At 45.4% G+C, this 23,747-nt stretch overlaps 1 protein-coding gene and 1 long non-coding RNA gene across 2 annotated transcripts in view; one reads left to right on the top strand and one right to left on the bottom strand.

Annotated features, from left to right (window-relative positions):
- Positions 1-821: 821 nt before the first annotated feature.
- LOC118579952 lies at positions 822-7,820 on the bottom strand. Its single transcript, XR_004944518.1, has 3 exons — positions 7,266-7,820; positions 3,430-3,466; positions 822-1,574 (listed from the first exon to the last, which is right to left on the bottom strand). It is a non-coding gene; the product is annotated as an uncharacterized LOC118579952 (long non-coding RNA).
- Positions 7,821-9,265: 1,445 nt separating this feature from the next.
- Positions 9,266-23,747, top strand: part of Pdzrn3 (PDZ domain containing ring finger 3) — a 235,285-nt gene continuing 220,803 nt past the window's right edge. Inside the window, exon 1 of the mRNA XM_036181782.1 lies at positions 9,266-10,112. Within this exon, the coding sequence (XP_036037675.1) occupies positions 9,390-10,112 (723 nt within the window). The 5' untranslated portion in view covers positions 9,266-9,389. The remainder of the gene's footprint in view (positions 10,113-23,747) is intronic.

Below are 23,747 nucleotides of genomic sequence, written 5' to 3'. Positions count from 1 at the left end.
GCTTGCATCCATCACATCTGTGTGTGTCCTACTGGCCAGAACTCAGAAAAATGGGACATATAGTTTGAAGCTAGTTATCATAGTTAGGGAAAACTCAGATGCTGTTCCTTTTTTATTTATCTGATTTTTCAAGACAGGATTTTGCAATACAGATTTCTCTGGCCTACAACTTGCTATGTAGTCTGGGATATCCTCAGAGGTCACAGTCCAAGGTACTCTCAAAATGCAAGGGATCCCTCTGCCTCTGTCTCCCCAAGTGCAGCGATTATGGGGCATGCACTCTCACACCTGGTCTCCTGTTTATCTTCTAAAAGAGGGAAGAATGGCTATTAAGGGACAAATATCAGTGTCTTTAATCAGCAGAATGTGGAAGTAGGAGATGCTCGAGAAACACCAAATGATGCTGGCGACAGAGGAGAGTGGAATACATCCAGCCTTTGAAGTGACATGTGCAGTTACAATTTCTCTCTTACAGACATAAACCGCTCTGTAGTTTTTAGTGTCAGGACCAGTGCTTCATTTTTAAGGAGATTCCCATTGCATCAATATGCAGAGTAAAATGGAATTGCCAGGCTGGGATGAGGCAGGGTGGGGAAACATCTTTGGAAAACACCACCATATTGTTGGTGAAGGAGAGGACAGCTTGGATAAACATGGTGGGAGGGAAATGAAGTCACTGAACAGAGGAGAAATTTAGAAGGGAGAATGGATGGACAGAGAAGGCATGCTACAGATTAAACTTACTTGAGGAATTTAGGGGAGGCAGAATTTATTAATAGTAACAAAAATATAAATGAAATAATAGAATAATACACTTCTGTCACCATTGTGGCCCTGGGTTAGCCTACACTATTTTCTCTTCCTCTTTCTGGTCTTCAGCACAAGGAAACATCACCATTCTTCACAAAAAGCCATCTGCTTCTCTGAAGAGGGCAACCCAGAGCTTAAGTGGCTAGAGGTAGATGCAGCATTTGCAAGCTCCAGTTGTAATGAGTGGGCAACCCCAGTGCTCAAGAGAAGCATACTGAGGAAGTGGCATGTATTTTGAGACTGGCTGGCACCAAGGGAGACAAAAGCCCATGGTGTAATTATGCCGAGTGGAGTATACAATATGATGCAATCAGGAACTGTCTCCAATATGCCCTGCAGTGCTGTGAAAGGGCTTTGAATAACAGAATGCTCTGGAGCTGTGAGGTTGTGTCCCTGGGAGCCTGAGAAAGCTGTCTCAGCCAGCATCTTCTCTTCCTTCAGCCAACAGTGCCCATGGCCATTTATTGAACATCTTCTGGATGCCAGGGTCTATGTTCAGTCTTAGGGACGCAGAGAATAAGACATGAGCTTTCAACTTTCTCAAAGAAAGATTCTGTAGCTGCTGTAACCAGAGCCAGTGAACAAAGGCGGGACAAATACTTCTTTGATTTGCTTAAAGCCCAATTTCTAGTAATGAGAGTGTCTTCTTGGTGACGGTGACAAGGTTTCTGCAAAGTTCCTTTTGCATTTAGTGTGCTGGACACTTTCAGGCTTAAAGACGTGCTTTCAAGGAATTGTCTGAAAACTGTTGGCACCATTTTTTCCTAAAGAGAAAAGACAGTGTGTTCTTTGTTGTCTGTCTTCAGTTGTTTACGTGTTGTCAAAATCGCTATGGTGACGAGCTGGCTAGTTCTCTAAATAATAAATAACTCCAGGCGGGAGGTGGCTCATGTGGAGCACAGATAGAGCCACTTCTTACTCTAATTTGCTTCTGCTAAAGTTTGTCAACAGACTGTTTCTGGAACCTCTCCATAGCCATCATCTTTATGTACTTTCAGATCATCTTTAGTTCTGGGCCTCAGGAGCTAGGGCTGGGTTTGTGGGCACTTCTTCCAGAAGCACCAGCAATGCTGATCTCTCTCTCTCTCTCTCTCTCTCTCTCTCTCTCTCTCTCTCTCTCTCTCTCTCTCTCTCATACTCTCTTTAAAGCCATTCATTCATTCCTAACACTATTTATCTCAGAAAGTTCTGGTAGGGTGCCAAACAGTTTGTGCATGTGTCCTCATTTAAATGTTACAACATTCAACCAACCTACATTCGCTCTGTGAAGCAGTATGAATAAGAATAAGGCATAGAGAACGTCTCCAGGTACCAGTGAAGAAATCTGAATGAAATGAGTGACCTTCAAGACTGTGTCATTGGTAATTGAGAGAATAAACACTTGATGCAGGCTTTTATGATTCACAGCACATATACTCTATGACTCTACCAAGTAGGTTTTTTTTTTTTCTTTCTACAATACTTTGAATTGCTATTGTGTATGTGAGTGCATGATTTGGGGAGGAGTGTGCACAAATGGAGGTCAGTTCTTTCTTTACACCTTTACCTAGGTTCTGGAGATCAAACTCAGATTACTAGACTCCTCTGTAAGTACTTTACTTACTAAGCCATATCTATTTTTTTCCAATAAGATCTTTATAGCTCTTTTTCATGATGATAGCCTTAATGTCAAACATTCAGTTGGTTTTATGCTTGCCAAAAACCCAGTATGTTCATCTATAACCACTTTTGGCAAACTAATACCTATGGGTCAAATCCAGTCTTTTAGAAAATAAAGTTTTATTGGCACATACCTACACCCATTCATTTACATATTGGCTCCTGCCTCCTTGGCATTGAGTACTCCTGATAGACTTTGCATGGCTCACAAAATCAAAAGTATTTACTGGCTGCATCTTTATATAAAGTTGTTGCCAATCCCTGCTGAGAGCACAATCATATGTATTGTTTCTTTCTTGAAGTTGTTTCTACTGCCTAGATGAGTGCTCTTCATGATTGTAATTAGCTTAGCTATAAAATGAATATATATTAATTTAGTTCAATACATTGTTCAAGTTTTCCAAGTTTTGATGTGTGTATGTATGTGTGTGTGTGTTCTTCTCCTTTATATCCCCCATTTTTTCTTTTTTCATGTCTCTCTTTTCCCATTGGTCTTCTTTCTCATCTTAGACAGTTATATTTTCCTCTCTCTCTCTCTCTCTCTCTCTCTCTCTCTCACTCTCTCTCACACACACACACACACACACACACACACACAGGTAAATATAATTTAATGAACAAAGTTATGTCATTTGTAGAAAATCAGAGGTGTAACTGAAGGTAATCACACTGAGTGAACTAAGCCAATTACAGAAAGAAAAATATTGTATATATTTCTCATTTCTAGATTTTTATAGATGTGCATAAAATCAATACTTTTTATCAAATGCCAAAAAACAAAACAAACAAACAAACAACAACAACAAAAAAAACAAAAAACAATGTCAGGAGTCCATCCAAAGAAAGAAATGCACCATGATGTACATTTTGTTTTGACCCTTCCCAGAAGCACAAGGACTCGGCTAGCCTTAGGAATTGTGTTGTTGGTCCCATTTCATTTACAAACCCGAGCGTTCTTACCATGTCTAGTCAGTGATGGATCCTCCAGGAGAAAAAGCTAAAAATAAAAATACAAAGCATATTAAAAAGTGAGAAACACACTTTCCCTTATCCTCCGCAGCTTAAAGAAGTCCACAAGACTTTGTAGCTCAGTGTGGGCTCTTCAGGCCCGGCTTTATCTTCATCTTTAAGCTTACATAACCCACAGATAAATTATAAGTTACTACAAAGATTCCCACCAATGACAGACTGAGTCACTGTCCTCCGAGTCCTTTCATCTCTCTGGATTCCACTTCTAAGCCTCTTTATATTCTGTCAAAATGGAGTATGCTTTTGCCAACATCACGCAGTGTATGCCAGCACTTGGACACATTTTCCATTTTACCTGGATAGAAAAACATGACCATGGGTGAAGTTGTTCCACCATTACTTTTTTGTCCCCGTCTCCCAAAGTTCTGAGCCAGCTCTGGGAAACCTTTCATGTCTATACTTGTGCAACAGTGGAGAGAGAATGAAAGGTTAAAGTGGCTTTTGTTTTCTGAAACATAACAAAAGCTTATCCTTAGAAATGCCATGCCGTTTGAGAACGATTCTGGTGAGTGTTTTGTTTTGACTTTTGAAACGCCCAGTGTCCATTTGATCTGGGGATTGAGACCACAGCTTCAGGACAAGATTTCAAAGAACACTGATGCCCCAGTTTTCTTGGCTGGCTGATGTCTCCAAACTCATTTGCCCAAAGCCATCCCAGAAGAATAGAAATATTTTCATTAAAAAAAAAATGATCTTTTGCCAGGCGGTGGTGGTACATGCCTGTAATCCCAGCACTCAGGAGGCAGAGGCAGGTGGATCTCTGTGAGTTCGAGGCCAGCCTGGTCTACAGAGCTAGTCCAGTACAGGCTCCAAAGCTAAAGAGAAACCCTGTCTCAAAAAACCAAAAAAAAAAAAAAAATCTTTTAAAATCCCTAAGAAATAAAGCTAACAGTAAGCCTTTCTCTGAGCATGTGTGTGTGCATGTAAAGAGATTAACACTGGATGTCTCCCACAACCATGCACCATTTATTTATTTATTTATTTATTTAAAAAAATTTTTTTTAAGACAAGGTCTCTCATGGAATCTGGAGCTCACTGATTCAGCTAGACTTGCTGACCAGAGAGCCTTAGGGGTCCACCTGTCTTCAACTCCCCAACACTGGAATTGCACCAGGCCTTTCCCTTGGGTACTGGGGGAGGTGAACCCAGAGCCTCACCCATGACAAGCACTTTACACCTTTCCAAGGGAGCCTTCTCCCAGGCTTTGAATAGCATTTATAGTAAGATGATTGTGTACTGTTCTCAAAGAACAGGCGGTTCTTCAGAGAGCTGCAACTTTGCATCATTGATGTTTTGATCCCTGCTGATGCCCAGACCAGAGCAAGGGACATTCTGCTGCAGAGTTCCTAATTGTCAAAACACTGGCCACAGGGCTGGCTGTGGCAGGCTCTTTGGCAAGTTCCACCTTACTGCAGGATTTTTCTTGTCAAACTAATCGTCGAGGAGATGATGCAGGCTTATAAGCTTCCATTCCCATGGAGGGAGTAGACAGACCTGAAAGCATTCTCCCTCAAACTGAACAGCGTTCCTCCTCACCACCAGACTATAATAATGCCTAGCACCTGTGTAATGTCTTCACGGGTTTCTACATATAAAAATTAGTTAATTAGCAATTATTACCATATGCTAGGTAAGCAATGATTAACATTATCATAATTTTATGGACTGAGTAGATGAGAGTGGAGGAGAAAGTGCCAAGAGAAAAATTAAAATTAATAAGTTCCTAGATCACAGGCTCGAGCTGCAGGGCTTTCACGAGGGTTTTTGTTTGTTTGTTTGTTTGTTTGTTTTGTTTTTTGCAAAGAAATAACTGGGGGATAACACTAGAAAGAAGGTTGGAAAAAAAATCATCTTCCAAATAGAAATTTTCCCGTTTATTAATAGCTCCTGGGATTCTGGGTTTTGTTTTTAGTTCTGAATCTTCACATGCAAACTGTGTTGCATTTTTTATTGAGGAACCCTTGTAATTGTGGATCTCACTCTTGATGTCCCTTACCTGAGTCCCCCCCCCCCCCCCCCCCAAACACACACATACACTTTAGAAACAGCAATGTGTCTCTCAGATGATCTTAGAAACCTGAAAAATACATACTTGGAACAGCAATCAGTGGAGTGATTGCAATGAATGAGTCTAACTTGTTTCACCCATGAACCAGTTATCGGCTGAGCCCTGGGGATGGAACACTCACCCATGTCATTAATGCCTTTTCACACTTTAAAATGGGAAAAGCGTGAATATGCCTTAAGAAACTGTACCATCCTATGATTTAACTGAAGAAAGAGGGCCCATTATGTATTATGTAGTTTTGTATGTATTTAGAAGAGCATTAAGCTGTGTTATTTTGTAATTATTTTCCTGTACAGAGATCATTGCTTGCTTAGGGTCAAGTAACTAATAATGGTTAGAGAAACCAATACTTGTTTTTTGAGATACATTCCATTGTGCTTGGCATAATCATAAACATGGGCGCACACACGTTTTACAGGTAGTGATACCCCCCTCCCCCAGGATGCTTTGCCAGAGCACCTCTTTGGGAAACACTCTCTTCTACCTTCATTCCATTGTCTGGCTTGAAAATAGGCAGACAAAAGGAGGCCAGCTAGGATCCACACAGTAGACATACCACCCTGAATGCCTGATCTCAGAAGCCATACAGAGTCAAACCTGGTTAGGACTTGGATGGGAGAGAGCACAGAATAAGGTTATAAAAAGAAAGGTGATGGTAGAGATGGAGAAAACTATAAAGATTTGCAAAGTAACCAATCTATCTGTCCAGGATTGTCCATGTTCCAACACTCGGATGCTTCTGAGACAGTTGAGTGTGTAATCCAGGTCAGAAAAACCGGATTCTTTTCTCAGGAGGCTTGGCATGCCTCGTGTTCATCTTCCTGTAGGTTTGCTGAGTGTTTGCTACCATGAAGCCTCCACTCCTCAGTGTGGCACTCACTTCTCACTGTGCTGCCACGTGATTCTCCAGCCAGCTGAGGATGCCTTTCTGGCAGTGCCTGGCTTTAGAACAATGACAAGGTTGCCCTCAAACACTGCAGTGGTTCTCATACTGGGGCAGTTTTTCCTCAGGGGACACTGGCGAGTGACTGGATGTCACACATGGTGGGTTAGAGTGGTGCTTTGCCACTGCCTCTAAGGGCATCACCAAGAGACCAGACACTTTGTTAACTACCCCGGAGTGCTAGAGGGCAACCCCACAACAAAGGATGGCCCCATCTGAATGTGTCACTAATGAAAACCAAACCAAACAAAACAACAACAAAAACCTGAAGGATACCCTGATTTCTTCCTTTTCTCAATAGTTTTGTCTCTTGTTCTTCCTGGCTGTTCAATGCAGCCAGGGAACAATATGTGTGCCCCTCCCCCTCAGCTCTCACATTCCAGGAGGTTTATTTGGCTTGTTTTTTTGCTGACCTCCAGAGAATTTTAATACTAAAGTTAACTAATGAGAAGAGGCTCTCTGAAGACTTTGCCTTTGTCTGAAGGGGCAGAGGACAGATCCCCTCATCTGTGTCTCTTCCTCTGCAGCCCTTGCCCTCCAAGTCTGTCACCAGGGGCCAAAGATGGGTCAAGGGTCAGCTCTGAACTGAAGTTCAGAGTAACTCAGGTAAGTGTTAATTTCCTGTGTATGGTGTATTGTGGAGTTTTCCCTGTTGCTCAAAACCAGTTTGGTTTGAAGATTATCACTCTGTTGACACTAGCTTGTCTATGAAACTGACAAGCCCACACACCTTGGCCAAAAGAATCTGATTCTTACCTTTATGTGAGAGCCCGTGAGTAGCTTAATAAACAGACCAATACAGGATTTCCCCTGCTGGAGCTTATCGGAGCAAAGGTCATGAATATTTCACTTCACCTGGAATCCTAGAAAAGAAATACATTAATTGATTAAAGCAATGAAGCGGAAAGCATCACAACTAGACACCAAATGCCATCAGTAAGGATTAAGGAACACCATTGGAGGACCTCAACTGTGCACTGAGCAATCTGGCTAGCAATAGCTAGCAACAGCTTTGCAGATGTCTGTTCAGAACACTAATCCTTATAGACATCAAGGCAATTCTTTCCCTCCAATGAAGCAGTTCAATAGTGAAGGTCATGGGTCTTTAGCAGCTCTGTAAAGGACAGAAGTAAAAGTAATTAGACAAGAGGAATACTGTAATCCCATATTCTTGGGTCCACACCAAACACAAAACTCTTAGCTGTTCCCAGATTCTCTCAAGGATCTGGCAGCAGATTCCAAATGAGAATTCCAGAACTTGACTTCACTCTCACCAGGACTGACTGCGTGTTTCTTAGGAATGTCTACAGCCTTGGAAGTTTAAAGAGAGAAAAAAAAAAAAGGAGAGAGAAAGAAAGAAGGAAGGAAGGAGAGAGAGAGAAAGAAAGGAAGGAAGGAAGGAAGGAAGAAAAAATAAAGAAAGAAAAAAGAAAGAAAGAGAGAGAGAGAAAGAGAGAGAGAAAGAAAAAGAAAAAAAGAAACTATGAAATGCATGGCAGTGTTAGGAACTTTCCTACTTGGGGTGGAATCCCGAGAGTGGTGTCTCACAAGGGTTGCTGCAGACTACTACGTCAGGCTTGCAAACTCTGTTTGAGAAGCTGCCCTGGAGTAAAAGAGAACTGTCCCCCCGCCCGGATGGCCAGGGTTTTTCAAATAAGTTGAAATCCAGGGTGTCTATAGAACAGCAGCTTCTGCATGGCTGGTAGGTTCTTTCATCTTGGACACAGGCTCCATGTGGACCACTGGATCACAATCTGAAACTACATACAATTCTCAAAAGAGCTTGTCGGCAATATCCTCTGCAGCAGTTCTTTGAACTTCTCCAGTGGAAGATGGAGATAAAATCGAAAAGAAAAATGCACTTAAGAAAAACCAAACAACAAAAACATGCTGAGGGATGTAGTTGCCGAGATGACTGGGTGGGCGTTGTTACAGGGACTCTGAGTTCTAAGCTCCCCCAGCTCTCCTACCGCCAGAGTCAAGGCTTTCGTAATCGGGGCAAATAGTTTTCAAGTGGAGCTAATGTGCGCTCTCACAACACTGCCTCGCCGGTTTTTAAAGGGACTGATTTAGAAGCTCCCAGCCAAACGCATGCCATACTGTAGTGCCCTCTTTTCAGAGGTGTTAAGAGAAGTGGACCCAGCCAACCACTCTGGCCTGTCCCACCCAGACAGCTGGAGGGGAGGTTTAATTCCTGCAATTTCGCCCTCTGGTCCTAGAAACCTCCGGCTGATAAACTCTGCAGTTCGCAGATCCTTTGGTTGCGACCAAAGTTTCAGCAGGAGCGTCCTGCAGCGGCTGTAACTTTCCCCCTAGAGAAATAAATAAATAAAGACCGTAAATACAGAGATAGCGGGGTCTTGGATATTTTTCTGCTCTTAAAAGTAGACACAAGAGGAAGGAGGAGGTGAGGAGTGAAAAGTCCTGATGGGTTGCCAGAAACTTAGTGCGAAAGCCACAGATGTAGCTCCAAACCCAGAGAGATGCTCTCTGCTGCCGTATTTTGTCAGTTTAACGAAGCCTCCAAGAGAGCGGAGAGAAGACCCCCCCCCTAAGAGGGGGTCCATCTCGCGTTTCTGGCCAGTCTCCTTGCTTTGTGATCTCCTCAGCTTCTTCTGCCTCGCGGCCCCCTCCCTTTGGCAGAAGGAGGGTCGCAAGGCCGCTGAGGCAGGATGTGAGTGCGCTCGCGCTCGAGCCAATACGGCCGGAGGAGTCCTGTTCCTCGGGCATTTTCCGAGGAAGTCTGGAGCAATTAGGCTCAGTCCTGGGAGAGCTAGCTGGAGAGCGGGCGGCGTAGCCGGCGTGTCTGGGCCGCCTCGCAGGGAGGGAGGGGGAGGCGGCCGGTCGCCCGGCGACGACACCGGGGCCCCGGCCGCCACCATGGGTTTCGAGTTGGACCGCTTCGACGGAGACGTGGACCCCGATCTGAAGTGCGCGCTGTGTCACAAGGTCCTGGAGGACCCGCTGACCACCCCGTGCGGCCACGTATTCTGCGCCGGTTGCGTGCTGCCCTGGGTCGTACAGGAGGGCAGCTGCCCCGCGCGTTGTCGCGGTCGCCTGTCGGCCAAGGAGCTCAACCACGTCCTGCCGCTTAAGCGCCTCATCCTCAAGTTGGACATCAAGTGCGCGCACGCGGCGCGGGGCTGCGGCCGGGTGGTCAAGTTGCAGGAGCTGCCGGAGCACCTGGAGCGCTGCGACTTCGCGCCCGCGCGCTGCCGCCACGCGGGCTGCGGCCAGCTGCTGCTGCGACGCGACGTGGAGGCCCACATGCGCGACGCGTGCGACGCGCGGCCCGTGGGCCGCTGCCAGGAGGGCTGCGGGCTGCCGCTGACGCACGGCGAGCAGCGCGCGGGCGGCCACTGCTGCGCGGGGGCTCTGCGGGCTCACAACGGCGCGCTGCAGGCCCGCCTGGGCGCGCTGCACAAGGCGCTCAAGAAGGAGGCGCTGCGGGCCGGCAAGCGCGAGAAGTCGCTGGTGGCGCAGCTGGCCGCCGCGCAGCTCGAACTGCAGATGACCGCGCTGCGCTACCAGAAGAAGTTCACCGAGTACAGCGCGCGCCTCGACTCGCTCAGCCGCTGCGTGGCCGCGCCGCCCGGCGGCAAGGTAAGGCAAGCTCTCCCTGTGGCCTCCGGCCTGATCCGGCACCTTAGCTGACCCCGCAGCCCGGTCCTTTGAGCACAGGGGTGCCAGGGTCTTCCTGGGTGCATCTCTGACACCTTCTTGTTGGCTGTGCCTGCCAGCTGTATCACTCCGCGAGGAGTTACTTATCTGAACTGAGAAAGTATGATTCCCAACATGCAGGACATATAGGGCGAGGTGGAGCTATAGCAGTTTTGAGGGGTTGAGGGAGCCTCTGGAAAGTGTCTGCAAACACCTAAAGGAACCCACAACCCAGTGTGGGGAAGTGTGGCTTCAGAGTGCCACAGAGTGCAAGCTGGCCTGGTGATCCTGGGGAAGCTGCTCAGCCTGTCTCAAGATCGGAGCCATGTATGGTCCTTGTGAACGTGTCACTGCATGGTGACCTGGATCCATGGATCTGCTGCGATTCCAAAAATAATGAGGGGAACCCAGAGCCATTGTGGTGCAGCTTAAAAAGGATGCCAGGAGAGAGGCCCCAGTGTAAAGGTTGGATTCAAACGTGTGCTTTCCTGCCAACTCACTGGCTGACCTTGAGCAAGCAGCTTAACCCCTCTAAAGTTGGAAACTGCGGTTCCTAAAGGTTTAAAGCAGGGAAACACAGGCAGACAGGCACCCTAGGAGTACTGATCTGGGAAATCCAGAAAGAAGCCAAGGACTCCCTTGTCCCAATAACTAGAAAGTGATAATTAAGAGCCAGCCCTCTGGAATTAGAACTGATTTCAGATCTCCACCTTTTGGTAACCAGCTTGCAGCTTAGCCTCCACATCTGCCTCAGTTTACCTCTAATGTAAAAGGAGGCTGTTTCCATCGAGGTGAGAATAAAGGAAATGGCCTGGCACGGTGCCCGTCAGAGTACCTGCAATTACCTTCAACTACTCCTGTGCCATTCCTCTGCACCGCTGACCAGGGTAATTATGTCAGCCTCCTCTCCTGCGGATTTACCCTCCTCAGCTCTTCCCAGTCATTTCATTTCTTTCTTCTTCCCCCCCCCCCTTACTGGAACATAGGTACAATGTTTGCCTTTTTGTAGTTGGAGAAACGAAGGCTTCTTGGAGGGACAATCTTATGCTTCGGTCAGGGCTTTACAGTTCAGAAGTGGGTTTTGACCACGTGTCTCTAGTACAGTGGTTCTCAACCTGTGGGTCACGACCCCCATGGGGGGGCGGTGTCACAGATTAGATATCCTGCCTATCAGGTATTTACATTACAATTATAACAGTAGCAAAATTCCAGCTCTGAAGTAGCAACGAGATCATTTTATGGTGGGTGGTTACCGTAACGTGAGTGTATTAAAGGGTCACAGGGTCACAGCTCTGGGAAGGATGAGAACCGCTGCTCCAGTCCCTGTTATGAACCACCTTTGGGATGTGTCTCAGTATCACTGCCAGTACCAGTTATTCTGTTAGTGACCAACGAACGACAGTGGGAGGTGAGATACTTGATGCTTCGTCTAACCCTTACAGATGAGGGAACTGACAGGGTGCGGGTCGGGGAATATATAATCTGTCTAGAGCAGTGGTCCTCACAAGAAAGGAGTGGATTCGGGTTCTGCCTCCCCTGACAGGTTTTACTAGACTTTGGTTCAGTCTAGGCGTGTGTTGACATCTGGGGGCTTGGTAGCTCTTTGTTGTTGGGGTGGTGTCCTGGGAACCTCTGTCAGCAGGCAGGTACCCTGTAGAACACTGAACAGTATTCCTGGCTGCAACCTCCTGATGCCGGTAGACTTTCCTCTCAAACCCCATCGCCCCCAAAACATGTCTCCAGATATTATCAGGTGTCCTCTCGGGGACTATGTCCCCCAACTTGGGAACTGCCTTCGAGCAAGAGTGCCACATTTTCAACAGCTGGGTGCTTCTACTTCCTGGTAAGGGGTGTAGACCCTGCCGCTGCCACACTGACTGCCTGCTCCAGATGGCCTGGCAGAGAGGGAGCATATTTGCCCAAGGGGGCCCCCAGGGACCTGTGTCTGCTCCATTTCTCCCCACTTCCCCTCCCCTGCTCTTTCTTCCATGCCTGCACACCGGGCCTGCAAGTTTCCACCCTTCACCCCCTTCCTGGCTTCTGGCCTGTCTGTCAGCTGCAGTCTCCACAGCTGGCCAGCTCTGGGAGAAGGGCAAATATTTACAGCTCTGAGGCTCACAGAGGACCGCACAGGCGCACAAAAGACTGGTGTGAGCTCGCAACTCACCCAAACAGAGAGTTGAGCTTGCTTTTCAGTCAGGCGCCAGGCATGGGGTGAAGGCTTTCCCAAGTGTCTCTTGTTTATGCTGTCATCTGGACTTCCTGTGTCGTTCTACGAGTGATGCTTATTTATAAATAAGCCATTCACTCCTTCTGAGTTCATACATCATTCATTGTTGAGATAGTTTATTATTTCTTCTTGCCTTTCTATTTTCTGTCTGGGATGTTTTGGGAAACTCTCTCTTAGAATCAAAAATATGATACTTGAATCAAAATTGTGGATGTGTTTTGGAGCTCTGTTGGGTAAGTGGGGCAAAGAATCAAGGGTGTTATGCTTAGGGACACGATGTTGATTTCAAGTGACAGAAAGCTCTGTCCTGGAGTTGGAGCCCTGCTCAGGACTTACACGAAACTCTGTGCCAGGCCTGGGGACAGCCAAGGGGGCCCTGATCCAAAAACTGCCCTAGCTGTCTTCTCTGGCTTCAGCCCTTAGCCAGCCTCAGCTGAAGTCTTAGGGGAGCTTGTTCATCTGTCCCCAAGCTAACCCTCCATGGCCTTTGTGGAGAGGGTCAGCAGTCCCTGTGGCAGCTATAATCCTCCCACTGGGAGCTGTTTAAGAACTTGTGTATTTCATTGGGCCAACTTTCTGTCCATCTTAGGTTCTGTTTACTCTTTACCAGAGGCAGAAGGATTTAGGTTGCCTGGAAACTCTCAGATACAAAATTTTTATTTCATATTTTTCTAAATCCCAGTGTTTGTTTCTCCGTTGTAAACTGGAGCATGCAATAAAACTTGCTTCATCAATGATCTGGTGTTCTTCATCTTGTCTTGAGATTCTGTGTTTGACAACACCTGAGCACCCTGGGTTTGGCCAGACTGTCCCATGTAGTTTGCTCTGGTTAAAGTGTTATTAGTGTTTTTTTCAGACCTCAGTGTGCTGGGAATCCTTGGAGAATGTGGTACTACCCATATCTCATGGTCTCACCCACTGAACAGTCTCAGGAACCCGCAGCCTTGTACATGCTAAGCAAGTATACTACCTCATACTTAGTACTGAGGTAGTACATCCTTAGTCTTAGACTGAGCTACATCTTCAGTCCTATTTTATGAATTTTTTCCCTCTGTACAGTGTTGGTAATGGAGTCTAGAGCCTCATAAATGCCGGATGAATTAATTTCTACCCTTCAGATCATTGTCTAAACATTTTAAGACGAGGACAATATTTTAAAACTGACATCAACAGCAGTGGTCTAAGAAGATACCTCTGACTTGCCTGAGGCCACATCTCTTGGTAGTAGGCCTGCAATGGGTTCCATACTTCAGTTAAAGAGATGTGCACTGTTGGTTAGATGGTGCTGCTGTGGCTGGCTGCTGCCCGTGGCGGCCATACCGACGGAGCAAGAGTGCTGGAGTCATGAGCCATAGTTACCTTTTTAGAGCTTTATTGGGAGAGAGGGGAAGAGAAAGAGGAAGAGAAGGAGAGGGAGGGAGAGGGGGGAGGAGTGGGGAGGGAGGGAGGGAGAGAGAGAGAGAGAGAGAGAGAGAGAGAGAGAGAGAGAAAGGGAGAGAGGACCAGAGAAACAGAGAGACCTAGCTCAGGGAAGAGAGCAGAAAGGGACAAAGGGAGACACACAGAGAGCCCGCCCTCTTTTTAATCTGGGCCGTCCCAGGCTGATGACATAATTAAGGTCAGAATCCTTATATGCACCCACCCTGAGTTTCCCACCCTGATCTACCTACCTATCTGTCAGAGCAAAAGCATTCTAGAGCAAGTTGGGTTTTGCTCTCTGGCAAAGGAGAAGCTCTTGGTAAAACTGTAGAGTCATTGAGAAACTTGAGGCTTATCCTTGTGCCTCTGCCCTTTGACTCCTGGTGTCTGGTCAGTCATGGAATTCTGTGGCTCTTACCTTTAGAACCCACCTTGCACCTAACTATTATTCACTCTTCTCTAGGTCATCCGGACAGTCTCTTCCACCTCAGTCAGACGTTCTCAACCTCAGCACAGCTGTTTGCACTGGCTGATTCACCTTGTGCCTATGATACTAGTGGTGGAGCGTGTGTAGTCACATGCCCTGGCATCAACACACACAGGAGAGCAGCATTCCCTAGGCTGTGACAGTCAAATCTACCTGCAGCTACTCCACAGTGAGGATCAAGACTGGCCTTTCTTTCAACCACTGCCATCCCAAAGTCATCTGCCTGGACTGGAAGTCCCTCTTTTTACCCTTTCCTTTCACACCATTCCTTACCTAGCACTGGCAATGACTTCTTACAAATGCAAATCTCCTCTCACTCTCCACTGTGCTGTCTTTGCCTTGGGTGGGAGGAGGCAAATGGTCCAGCAAACTGCATCCAACTGCTTCCACCAGTTGGAAGAGTCTTCCTTTCCCTTGTGTCCGCTTCCTCCTTTCTCTTGTGTCCACTTCTTCCTTTCTCTTGTGTCCACTTCCTCCTTTCTCTTGTGTCTGCTTCCTCCTTTCCCTTGTGTCTGCTTCCTCCTTTCTCTTGTGTCCACTTCACTGATTTCTGAGGACTCTGTGGGTAAGCCTCCAAGTTCCTAACTAACTACCCCTGGGCCTTTACTTTTTCTCTGCCTGAAATGATGGTTCCAGTTGCTTCACTGGGGAACCTGTTCATTTCTTACCTTTCTCCTCTTGCCCTGGGCCTTTCTGTCTACTTAGGTTTGTTTCTTGGTAAATAACTTACTCCCTTTCCTTTCTATCTTGGTCCAGTATCCCCACATTCAGAAGCTAGGCTTCTCTGATCTTCTAGATGATATCTGGTGTCCTAAAGCTCTGCCTTGTTCATGGAATGTAGTTATACCTCTATAATTAGAAGGGTCTGTCTGGTTGAGGGTGTCTCCTCCCTGTTAGAGTCCTCCTTGCTGGGTGCCTCATAAGTTCTCGATGTGCACTCTTATCAGCCATAAAATCCTTTCAGGTTGCTCATTAGGAATGGACTTGTTTTACAAACAATATGTTTTCCTATGTCATCCACCCCTCAAATTGTTTCCAGGTTTTTGGGAGACATCATTTTTCTTCTATGAGATCCACCCAGATCTAGTTGTATAAAGCTCCAAATCCCTGAAACTGCTTTGGCCATTTAGAAGTGGAGATAAGTTAATTTAACAAATAATTGTATCAGAAAGTATTACAGATGTGTGAAGGCTTTGAAATGAATCTATACAGTGTTGGCCGTTGAGTGTTCTTTATTTCTAACAAGTGTTAGAAAATAGCCATTCCTTAGTGTATTTAGCAAACAGCCTCTTTTAGCTGAAAGAAATGTGAGCTGACAGTTGTATTCTGTTTCAGTGATTTATAAAGAAGGTGAGGATTTGGTTTACAGATATATTAGCTATCCTGGAATCAGTATGTATAACTGGACAGTTGGGTTTGGATATCCTCCTGAGATTTATGTATGAGTGGATCCTTTAGTGTTCCGAGGTGATACTTGCCTCTCTGGGTAAGTATTTGATAAATGAGAATCTTTGTGTCAGGTAGTTCTCACTGTACTGGAACCCAGAATACTGAAAAGGGAAGAAAAGCATCCAGCAGTTTTCACTGGTTGCTGACACCTTAGGGTGCCATGTGCACAGACATGTGTTAATGTCTTGAGGCATCACCTTCATTAATTAGAATTCTCCTGCTGTCCTTCTCTTTTTTTAATGGAGAGAATATAAAACATTTTAAGCCAGGAACTGGGGAGATAGCTTGGCTGGTAAAGTGTTTGCAGTGTAAGTGTGAGGACCAGAGCTTGAATCCCCAGCACTCACATAAAAGGTGAACACTGACTGCAGTGTACACCTATAACGCCAGCATGACAGAGGCAGAGACTAGAGAATCCCTATTGCTTGATCGCCAGCCTAGTTGAATTGATGAGCTCCAGATTAAGTGAGAGCCTCCTCCCCCCCCCCCCCCCCCCAAGTGTGTGTGTGTGTGTGTGTGTGTGTGTGTGTGTGTGTGGTGGAGAAAGTAAGACACTGGACATTGACATCTGCCTCCACATACATGAGTACATACTTACATATATGTGCCACACACAGGAACAGGTACACACATGAGCATATACAAAACAAAATGAAAAACAAAAACAACAACAAATAAACAAAAAATGCTTCCCCCAAACAGAAACATTCTAAATCAGCATGGTTTAAAACTAGAAATGGGATTCTAAGGGCAAAGCCAAGTTTAAACCTAGTGTTTCCTAACTCATTCTCATGCACTTTTTTCAAAATAAGAATGCTTTATCCAATATCAATTAGTTGCTCCTGAAATCACATACATATATGCAATCCTAAGCAGGTCGTATTTATATATTTACACACACACAAAAAAAAAACAAACAAACAAACAAACAAAAAAACCAAACAATAATAGTTGCAAAAAAGGAGGCCATGCATTTGAGAGGGAGAAGGAGGCCAAAGGAGAGATTGGATGTAATTATATTTTAATTAAAATTTAGCAAATTAAAAAATAAGAATAGTTTATCATCCTGAGCAATACTCTTCCTGAAATCTCCTACAGGCTTTGGAAGGACTGTTATTATCTGTGCCTAGTACCATGTAGGATGGAGTATAGGTGCATCTTCTAGTTCATCCTCATGGAGACCTGGCCACTCCCTACTGTGGGCGGATCAGAGTCCAGACTGTTCAGCACCTTGCCCAATATGTTCCGCCTGGCTCCTTCTGGTGGTTTTCTTGGCTTCCAACCCCTGGATTTCTCCCTTGCAGGAATTTCCATGTTCCCAGATCCTGTGCTATGCATGGGAAGTCCAAAGCAAAACCAGAGCTTGGCTATCCAAGACACTCAGGCACAATAAATGAAAGGAAATACAAAGATACTGTCCAGGATGGGTTAGTACTTCATTTCTCTCATTTTATCCAAGTTACTTTAAGAGGGGTTCATGGTGGGAAGTGCATGAAATTCTTCCCAATATATTCCTTTGGTCAGTTCCTCACATCCTTGTATCCTGAGTACCAGGTACTGTGGTGGATGTTGATTGGTACAAAGGCAAAACTGAGCATCATTAGCTCAAGGGAACGGTCAGACATCTATGTATGAATTGAAAACACTCCTAACTCTCACTCTTTGCCTATACAAGCTTTGTATCTGTCAGGCCACCACTCTCCCCCTGCCTCCAGTAAAGGTGCCCTAATAAGCTAGTTCTAATAAGAATGGGATTGGTGTCACATAATGATTACTCTTGTAAAGAAAATAACTAACAGGTGGGTTTGGGTGGCTGTCTTTCTCACCATGCCACATGTATAATTACTGGTATGTAACAGGGTGAAGGCAGTGTGTAACCTTGGTGTGAGCATGGCCTGCAGCAACCACAGCCTTGGGAACAGGGGATGAGTGTACCAAGATGTGTCCTTGGCAGACAGTTTACCCTGTGTGCTAGCAGCTGGCTTTTTGTTGTTGTTGTTTGTTTGTTCTTGCTACCAGAGGTGGCCACAGCTCCTCTGCAGAACAATGAAGAGAGGAACTGAGGCTGACAGCCTGAGGACCAGATTGAGAGGGGGAGTTGGATGAAAGAGCTAGAGCTAGACAGAGCAGAGCTAGTGTGAGATGGCTATCAGACCTTAGACTATGATCTAAAGGACGACATGTGTCTTTTCCCCTGATGTTTAGGAACTCTGAGAGGAACTCCCAGTTTCTATAAACAAGAACATAATGGTCTTATAGCTGCTGAGCGAAGTAGACTTTTCTCTCTCTAATTTGGCAAAGAAATACTTTGGGATGGATCTTTGGATGTTTAAATTAAAAAAACAAAACAAAACAAACAAACAAAAAAAAACAACCTCTTACCATTGTACTCAGGAGCCTAAGGCAGGAGGATTGCTTTCAAGGCTTGTCCTATGCTGCATAATGAAGCCCAGTTAAAAACAAAATTTCACAAACTCTTAACCACCATGTCTTAGTCCATTTGAATTGCTATAACAAAAATGTCATAAATTAGGTAGTTTATAAACCGTAGAAATTGCTGTCTCAGCCTCTGGAGTCTGAAAAGCCCAAGAAAACGATTGCGGCACATTCCGTGTCAGATGAGGGCCTGGAGCAGCCTTGGTTCACAATCTTTTTCTCTTTCTTTCTCTGCCTTTATAGAAGAGGCAAGACCCTCTGGGGCCTCTGATGAGGGCACTGATTCCTAATCACATTTCAACATGTCTCCCCTCTTCCATTGATATAGAGACTTAGGATTTCAACAAAATGTATGTGTTTATACATATACATCTACGTGTGTAGAGGGGAAGTACAGGGCAGAGAACAATGTTCAGTATTATTCCTCGGGTGTGTCCATTTTGTTTTTTGAGGCAAGGTCTTTGAGTGGTGTGGAACTTAGTATGTATGGTAGACTGGATGGCCAGAGGACCCCAGGGATCTGCCAGTTTCCACATCTCCAGCTCTGGGATTACAAGTGGGCACCACTAGCCCTTGTAACCATCATTTTGCTTGCAAGGCAAGCACTTTACTGACTGAGCCCTCTCCCCACCACCTGACGTCTGAATATTGAGGGCAAACAAACATTCACAGCATAACACACTCTCAATGGACACATTAAGGATGTCGCACTTGAGGTTATGATGGTGGTGGTGGTTTACATTGCATTTGGTTATTTCCATGAATCATTGCTTGTGAATAGTCGCTGGGAAAACAAATGAGTCAGTGGCAAAAATTAGAGATATGGATTTGAAACTTAGCTTGTGGAAATACAAAATTAAACGCTCAGGGATTTTGCAGTTTGTTTAAATAATGTGGCAAACTTTTGAGTAGGGCAGAAGTGAGAACTCTGCCTCTGTTCCTTTATTTTGCAAACACATGCTGCTTGGCTTGCAGATGTGTGTGTGTGTGTGTGTGTGTGTGTGTGTGTGTGTGTGTGTGTGTGTGTGTGTTTCTACAGAACTTAAACCTCCGCAAAAGTTGTTCTTTGGTCCCATATACCAGTCTTCCTGGGCCCCTCATCTCTCTCTCTGTTCTCTCTACACCTGTCTTGGTAAGCCACACCTCCTGCTCTTGCTCCCATGCCGCCTTATCCAACTGAAACTTATATTCAAGTATCATGTCCGTGGTCCCTCCCCCCTCTGCCTTAGGCTCACACAGTGTCCCCTTCTGTTCTTTCTTCAAGAACCCTTTCTTTCAACTGGAATTTGAATCACAAGGAAGGGTGTAGTCTATGCTGCTTCATTGAGAATGGCAAAGTCTGAACTACAAAGAGGACAAAGACTCCAAGTGCAGGGAGTGAAGACATGCTCAGCCCTTCCTCCCAGAACTTCTGGCAGACAGCTCTGTCTCCTGGTCCCTCCAACCCCCAACTCTGCACATTCTTTGCTTGGCGACAGCCAAATATACAGACAGCACTTTCATGTCACTAGTCAACAGATGGGTCTGTTACCCAGCTGTGTGAACCTCAAGGAACATTGCTAATCTGAAGCCAGGAGGTGTCCTGTCACCCCAGGCAGCCTAGTGGTCAGTCAGTCAGTTCCATTTCCCCTATACTCACTGGGCAGCTTTCCAGTTCAGCAAACTCCATTCCACGGGGCCACAACTGCGCTGAGCCAGAAACAGCCATCACTTGGCAAAAAGGAGTTTTAGAAAGAGTTCACAGTGGCAGCAGCAGGGATGGATAGGAGAGCTGTACTGATTCATGATGGCTGGTGTCCAAGCTTCTGAAGCCAGAGAAGTGTGACAGAATCTGACTGAAGTGCATAGGGACTTTGTCCCTTGAGGGCAGGTCACACTCTTCAGTACTGAAGAGTGGCCCTTAGGAGAGTGTCTCTCAGACAATCAAAGTAGAGCAACACGTCACTTAACGAAGAGATGATCTGAGAAATGTGTTAGGCAGTTCTGTCACATGAAAACATCAGAAGGTCTATTTATACTCGGGTGATGCTAGGACATACCATGGGACCACTCATATATGTGGCCTGATTTTAAGTGAAAAGTCACTGGGTGAAAAACATCACTAAGAGGTTCACAGCAGTGTATGTCATGTGTAACTTCCACCATGAAGTTTCCTCCCCTCCCCAGATTCTTAAATAGCTGGAGTGAAAAGCTGAGCAGCTGTGATTCCAGATGTTCCAATAGGTCCATATTGGAAGAGGGTAGCAATGTGTATTTTAAGTGAAATCATCTTTATGTTACTGGGTGATTTCTTATTTCTATTTCTTATGACCTGCTGGCCTGGACTATTTGAGTGTTTCATGCCCTTGAGTCTGATAGCCACAGCCCCTTCTCTAAGGTTTATTAATCTGTGCCCTTTCTCTGTCCTAAAGATGTAAGGCTTTCCCAAGGAGACCTACATCATGCTAAGGACCTGTCTACCTCCTTGGATAGAGTTCTAGGATGGCAGTAACATGTCAGTGGTGTGTTAGAACTGTCTGTCAAGCTACAAGAAACAGTGATGTCACTGGGCTCCCTAATGACTGTAGTGGGAGTGCTCCTCTGCCTGTTGGGTTCTGGGAATTCCTCCAAGGGAGGAGACATGAGAACAGACATGAGCACAAGCAACTGAAGGCAACGCTCTTGAGCAGGGTTCTCTTCCCTTTTACTTGCTGCCATTTTCCTTCTCTTGTGTACTTCTCAACCTTAAGACTCGTGATATGGTGGACCTTGGTGCTGTCCAGAGTGTGCAGCCATCCCTAAAGCCCCTGCCTTCCTCTCTCCTCTGCCTCCACAGTCCATAGCCAAGCTCACAGTTCCTGGGTTTGTGCTGGTGTGAGTGGCATCTGCTTTCCATCCCCTTTGCTCCCCGGCCCCCATCTCCCCCTCTGCCTGGCCATGCCTTGTGTCCAATTGTCATTCAGCTGACCCACAACCTACCTTGTGTAACTGAAAAGTTTCTCTCCGGGTCCCACCAAGCCCCTCCTCCCCCCAGTCCCGCAGCCCACTTATAAAATAATCACTCAGAAGCTTATGTTACTTATAAACTCTTTGGCCGTGGCAGGCTTCTTGCTATCTAGTTCTTATATCTTAAATTAACCCATTTCTATAAATCTATACCTTGCCACCTGGCTCGTGGCTTACTGGTGTCTTACATCTTGCTACTCTTGGTGGTGGCTGGAAGCTTCTCTTTCTGCCTCAGCCTTCCACTTCCCAGAATTCTCCTCTCTCCTCGTCCCGCCTATACTTCCTGCCTTGCTACTGGCCAATCAGCACTTTAGCTATCAATCAATCATCCACAGCAACCTTGTTTTCTGCCAGATTAGTCTATGCTCTGCTCAGAGTCTGAGCTGCCTGCCCGATTTCTCTCATCACACCTGCCCCCTCCAGCGCTAAATGTGTCTGCCTGGCATTTCTTCCATTAGTATTCTAGAATTATTTTTTCCAGTCTTGGAAAAGAGAGAGAGAGAGATGCCAGAAAAATAGCATCTTTTTAAAATTCCTTTTATTTTAGGTGCCAATTCTCCAAGCTTACCTCAGTATTGACTAAGCTATTCTCCACTGAATGGATTTGGTGGCAGAGTGACAGATAGGGTAAAGAACATCCTAGCTTCAGTGCTGAGCCTGGTCCATCTCAACATTCAGCCTTGGTTGTGTCTTGAGCACTTAATATTGACCAGTATACTTCGGCATATATGTATCCTTGTGAGCTATTACCTGCATCACCCGTTGTCATGGTACCTGTGGTATGAGAAGAAACTGTTAGCCCTTTTCTGTGGATCAGGAAAATGACGTCAAGTCATGACTCATAAGTGGAAGATCTTATCTATGGTGCTCTTGGTGTCAGGGGCATAGTACTCTATGGATTTACCAAGCTATGAAAAACATTCTCAATTGTCATAGTTACTATTATAAAATCCATTTAATTTTACATGTGCCATGTCATAGAACCCAGGGGTGTCCAACCTTTTGACCTTGCTATATGGCATTGTCCTGTGCAACTATGTGGGGCCACATTGTAGCTATCCTGGGAGGTATGGAGCCCTCAGGTGTCAGATTGACATAGCTGGTGCACATGGATTTAGGGTGCAAACATCATCGTGCTGAGAACATGGGTGCTGGAGTTTCACAGACCTCAGTTCTAGTGTTCAGGCTCCCACGTTACTTCTCTTTAACCTTGAGCCTGTGTGCGATTGCTCCTGAGCCTGTTTCTACAGGTGTAATGTGCTAATGGGTTGCCTATGTTGAGAGGTGGATGCGTCATCCAGCTGTTCACATAAGTAGGACTCTTTCCCATGTCTGATCCCCCACATTGAATTTTGAAGAAAATTGCATAGCATGGCTTGTGATAAACTCCCAAATGATCTAGTACTGCTCAAATATTCCTTTGAATGAAAGATGTCACTGTAACAAAGTATGAAGTATCAGGAGGGCAGCATGGTTGAGAGTCCTTGCACTTCTCCCATGCATACTTCTCTGTAGTTGGTGAAATATAATTGAATGGGAACCATTTCCACAACTCTATTCTGAAGTGTTTTGAGCCCAGGAGCAAATTTTCTCAGAGATGAATGTTAGTATATCCAACGTATTGTGTGGCATCTGGTGTTGAAAACCACAATTCGTATTTCATCTGTAGACTGAGGGAGGGAAGGTTGTCGGAGAAGGCAATAGTAAAGGAAAAGCAGAATGAAGCTCTTGGGAAAAGAACAGAGAATGGCCTTTAGTAATTGGCTGGAGAAATGAAAGAATTCAGCTCGTACTGAAGTCCATCTTAGCCAGCTCAGCATCCCTGGTGAATCTTCAGCACATTAGATTACTGCTGTGACTCAGCCCTAGGAGATGAACTGCCATCTGAATCCAGTCTGGGCAGCGGACTAGTTCAAGGTGATTGTAAAGCATCCTTCTTACTTCCCTTGGATTGCCTCTGGCAAGGAAGTGTAGGGCAACTTGATCATTGGGAACGGTTCTTTGCAAGCTGCTGTTGGGCTCAGGAATACTGTATTTCTGGCATGGCTTTCTTAATCACTCAAAAGATACCCAAGGCCATGTCTCTGGATACCTCAGATAGCATCCTTTGGAGATACATGGTTCAATTCAGACAGGATTTTGTTCTGTTTCTGTCTCCTGGGCAAGCCTTCCTACAATGAATTCTTTTCCTGGAACTTTAGCAGTTGAATCATATGGGACGGGGTATAGATTTTGCAGACTTGCGTAGGATTGTCTTCTACATGCTACAGTGAAATAAAGAAATGTGAAAGATAGATAGAATTGAAGGATGTCCATCTAAATACAAGCTCAACTTAGTGTTAGCTCATTGATAGTTAACAACTTTGGGCAGTCTTCCACCAGTATTGAGAAGATGGTAATACATTTATAAAACTGTGTGGATTAGTCAATGAAATAAAGCATTTCACTTTGAGTATAGTTTCTGGCACATAGCAAAAGCTGAAAATATTAGCTGTTATCATTGGAAATGCAGCCTAATAAAATGCTTTGCTTTTTGCCCCTCTCCTTCCCCTTTCTCTTCGTCCATCCTTCC

The sequence above is a fragment of the Onychomys torridus genome, chromosome 3, assembly GCF_903995425.1.
Source record: "Onychomys torridus chromosome 3, mOncTor1.1, whole genome shotgun sequence".
NCBI lineage: Eukaryota > Metazoa > Chordata > Mammalia > Rodentia > Cricetidae > Onychomys > Onychomys torridus.
The sequence above is the reverse complement of the archived record's forward strand: the minus strand, read 5'-3'. Positions and strand labels throughout refer to the sequence as shown.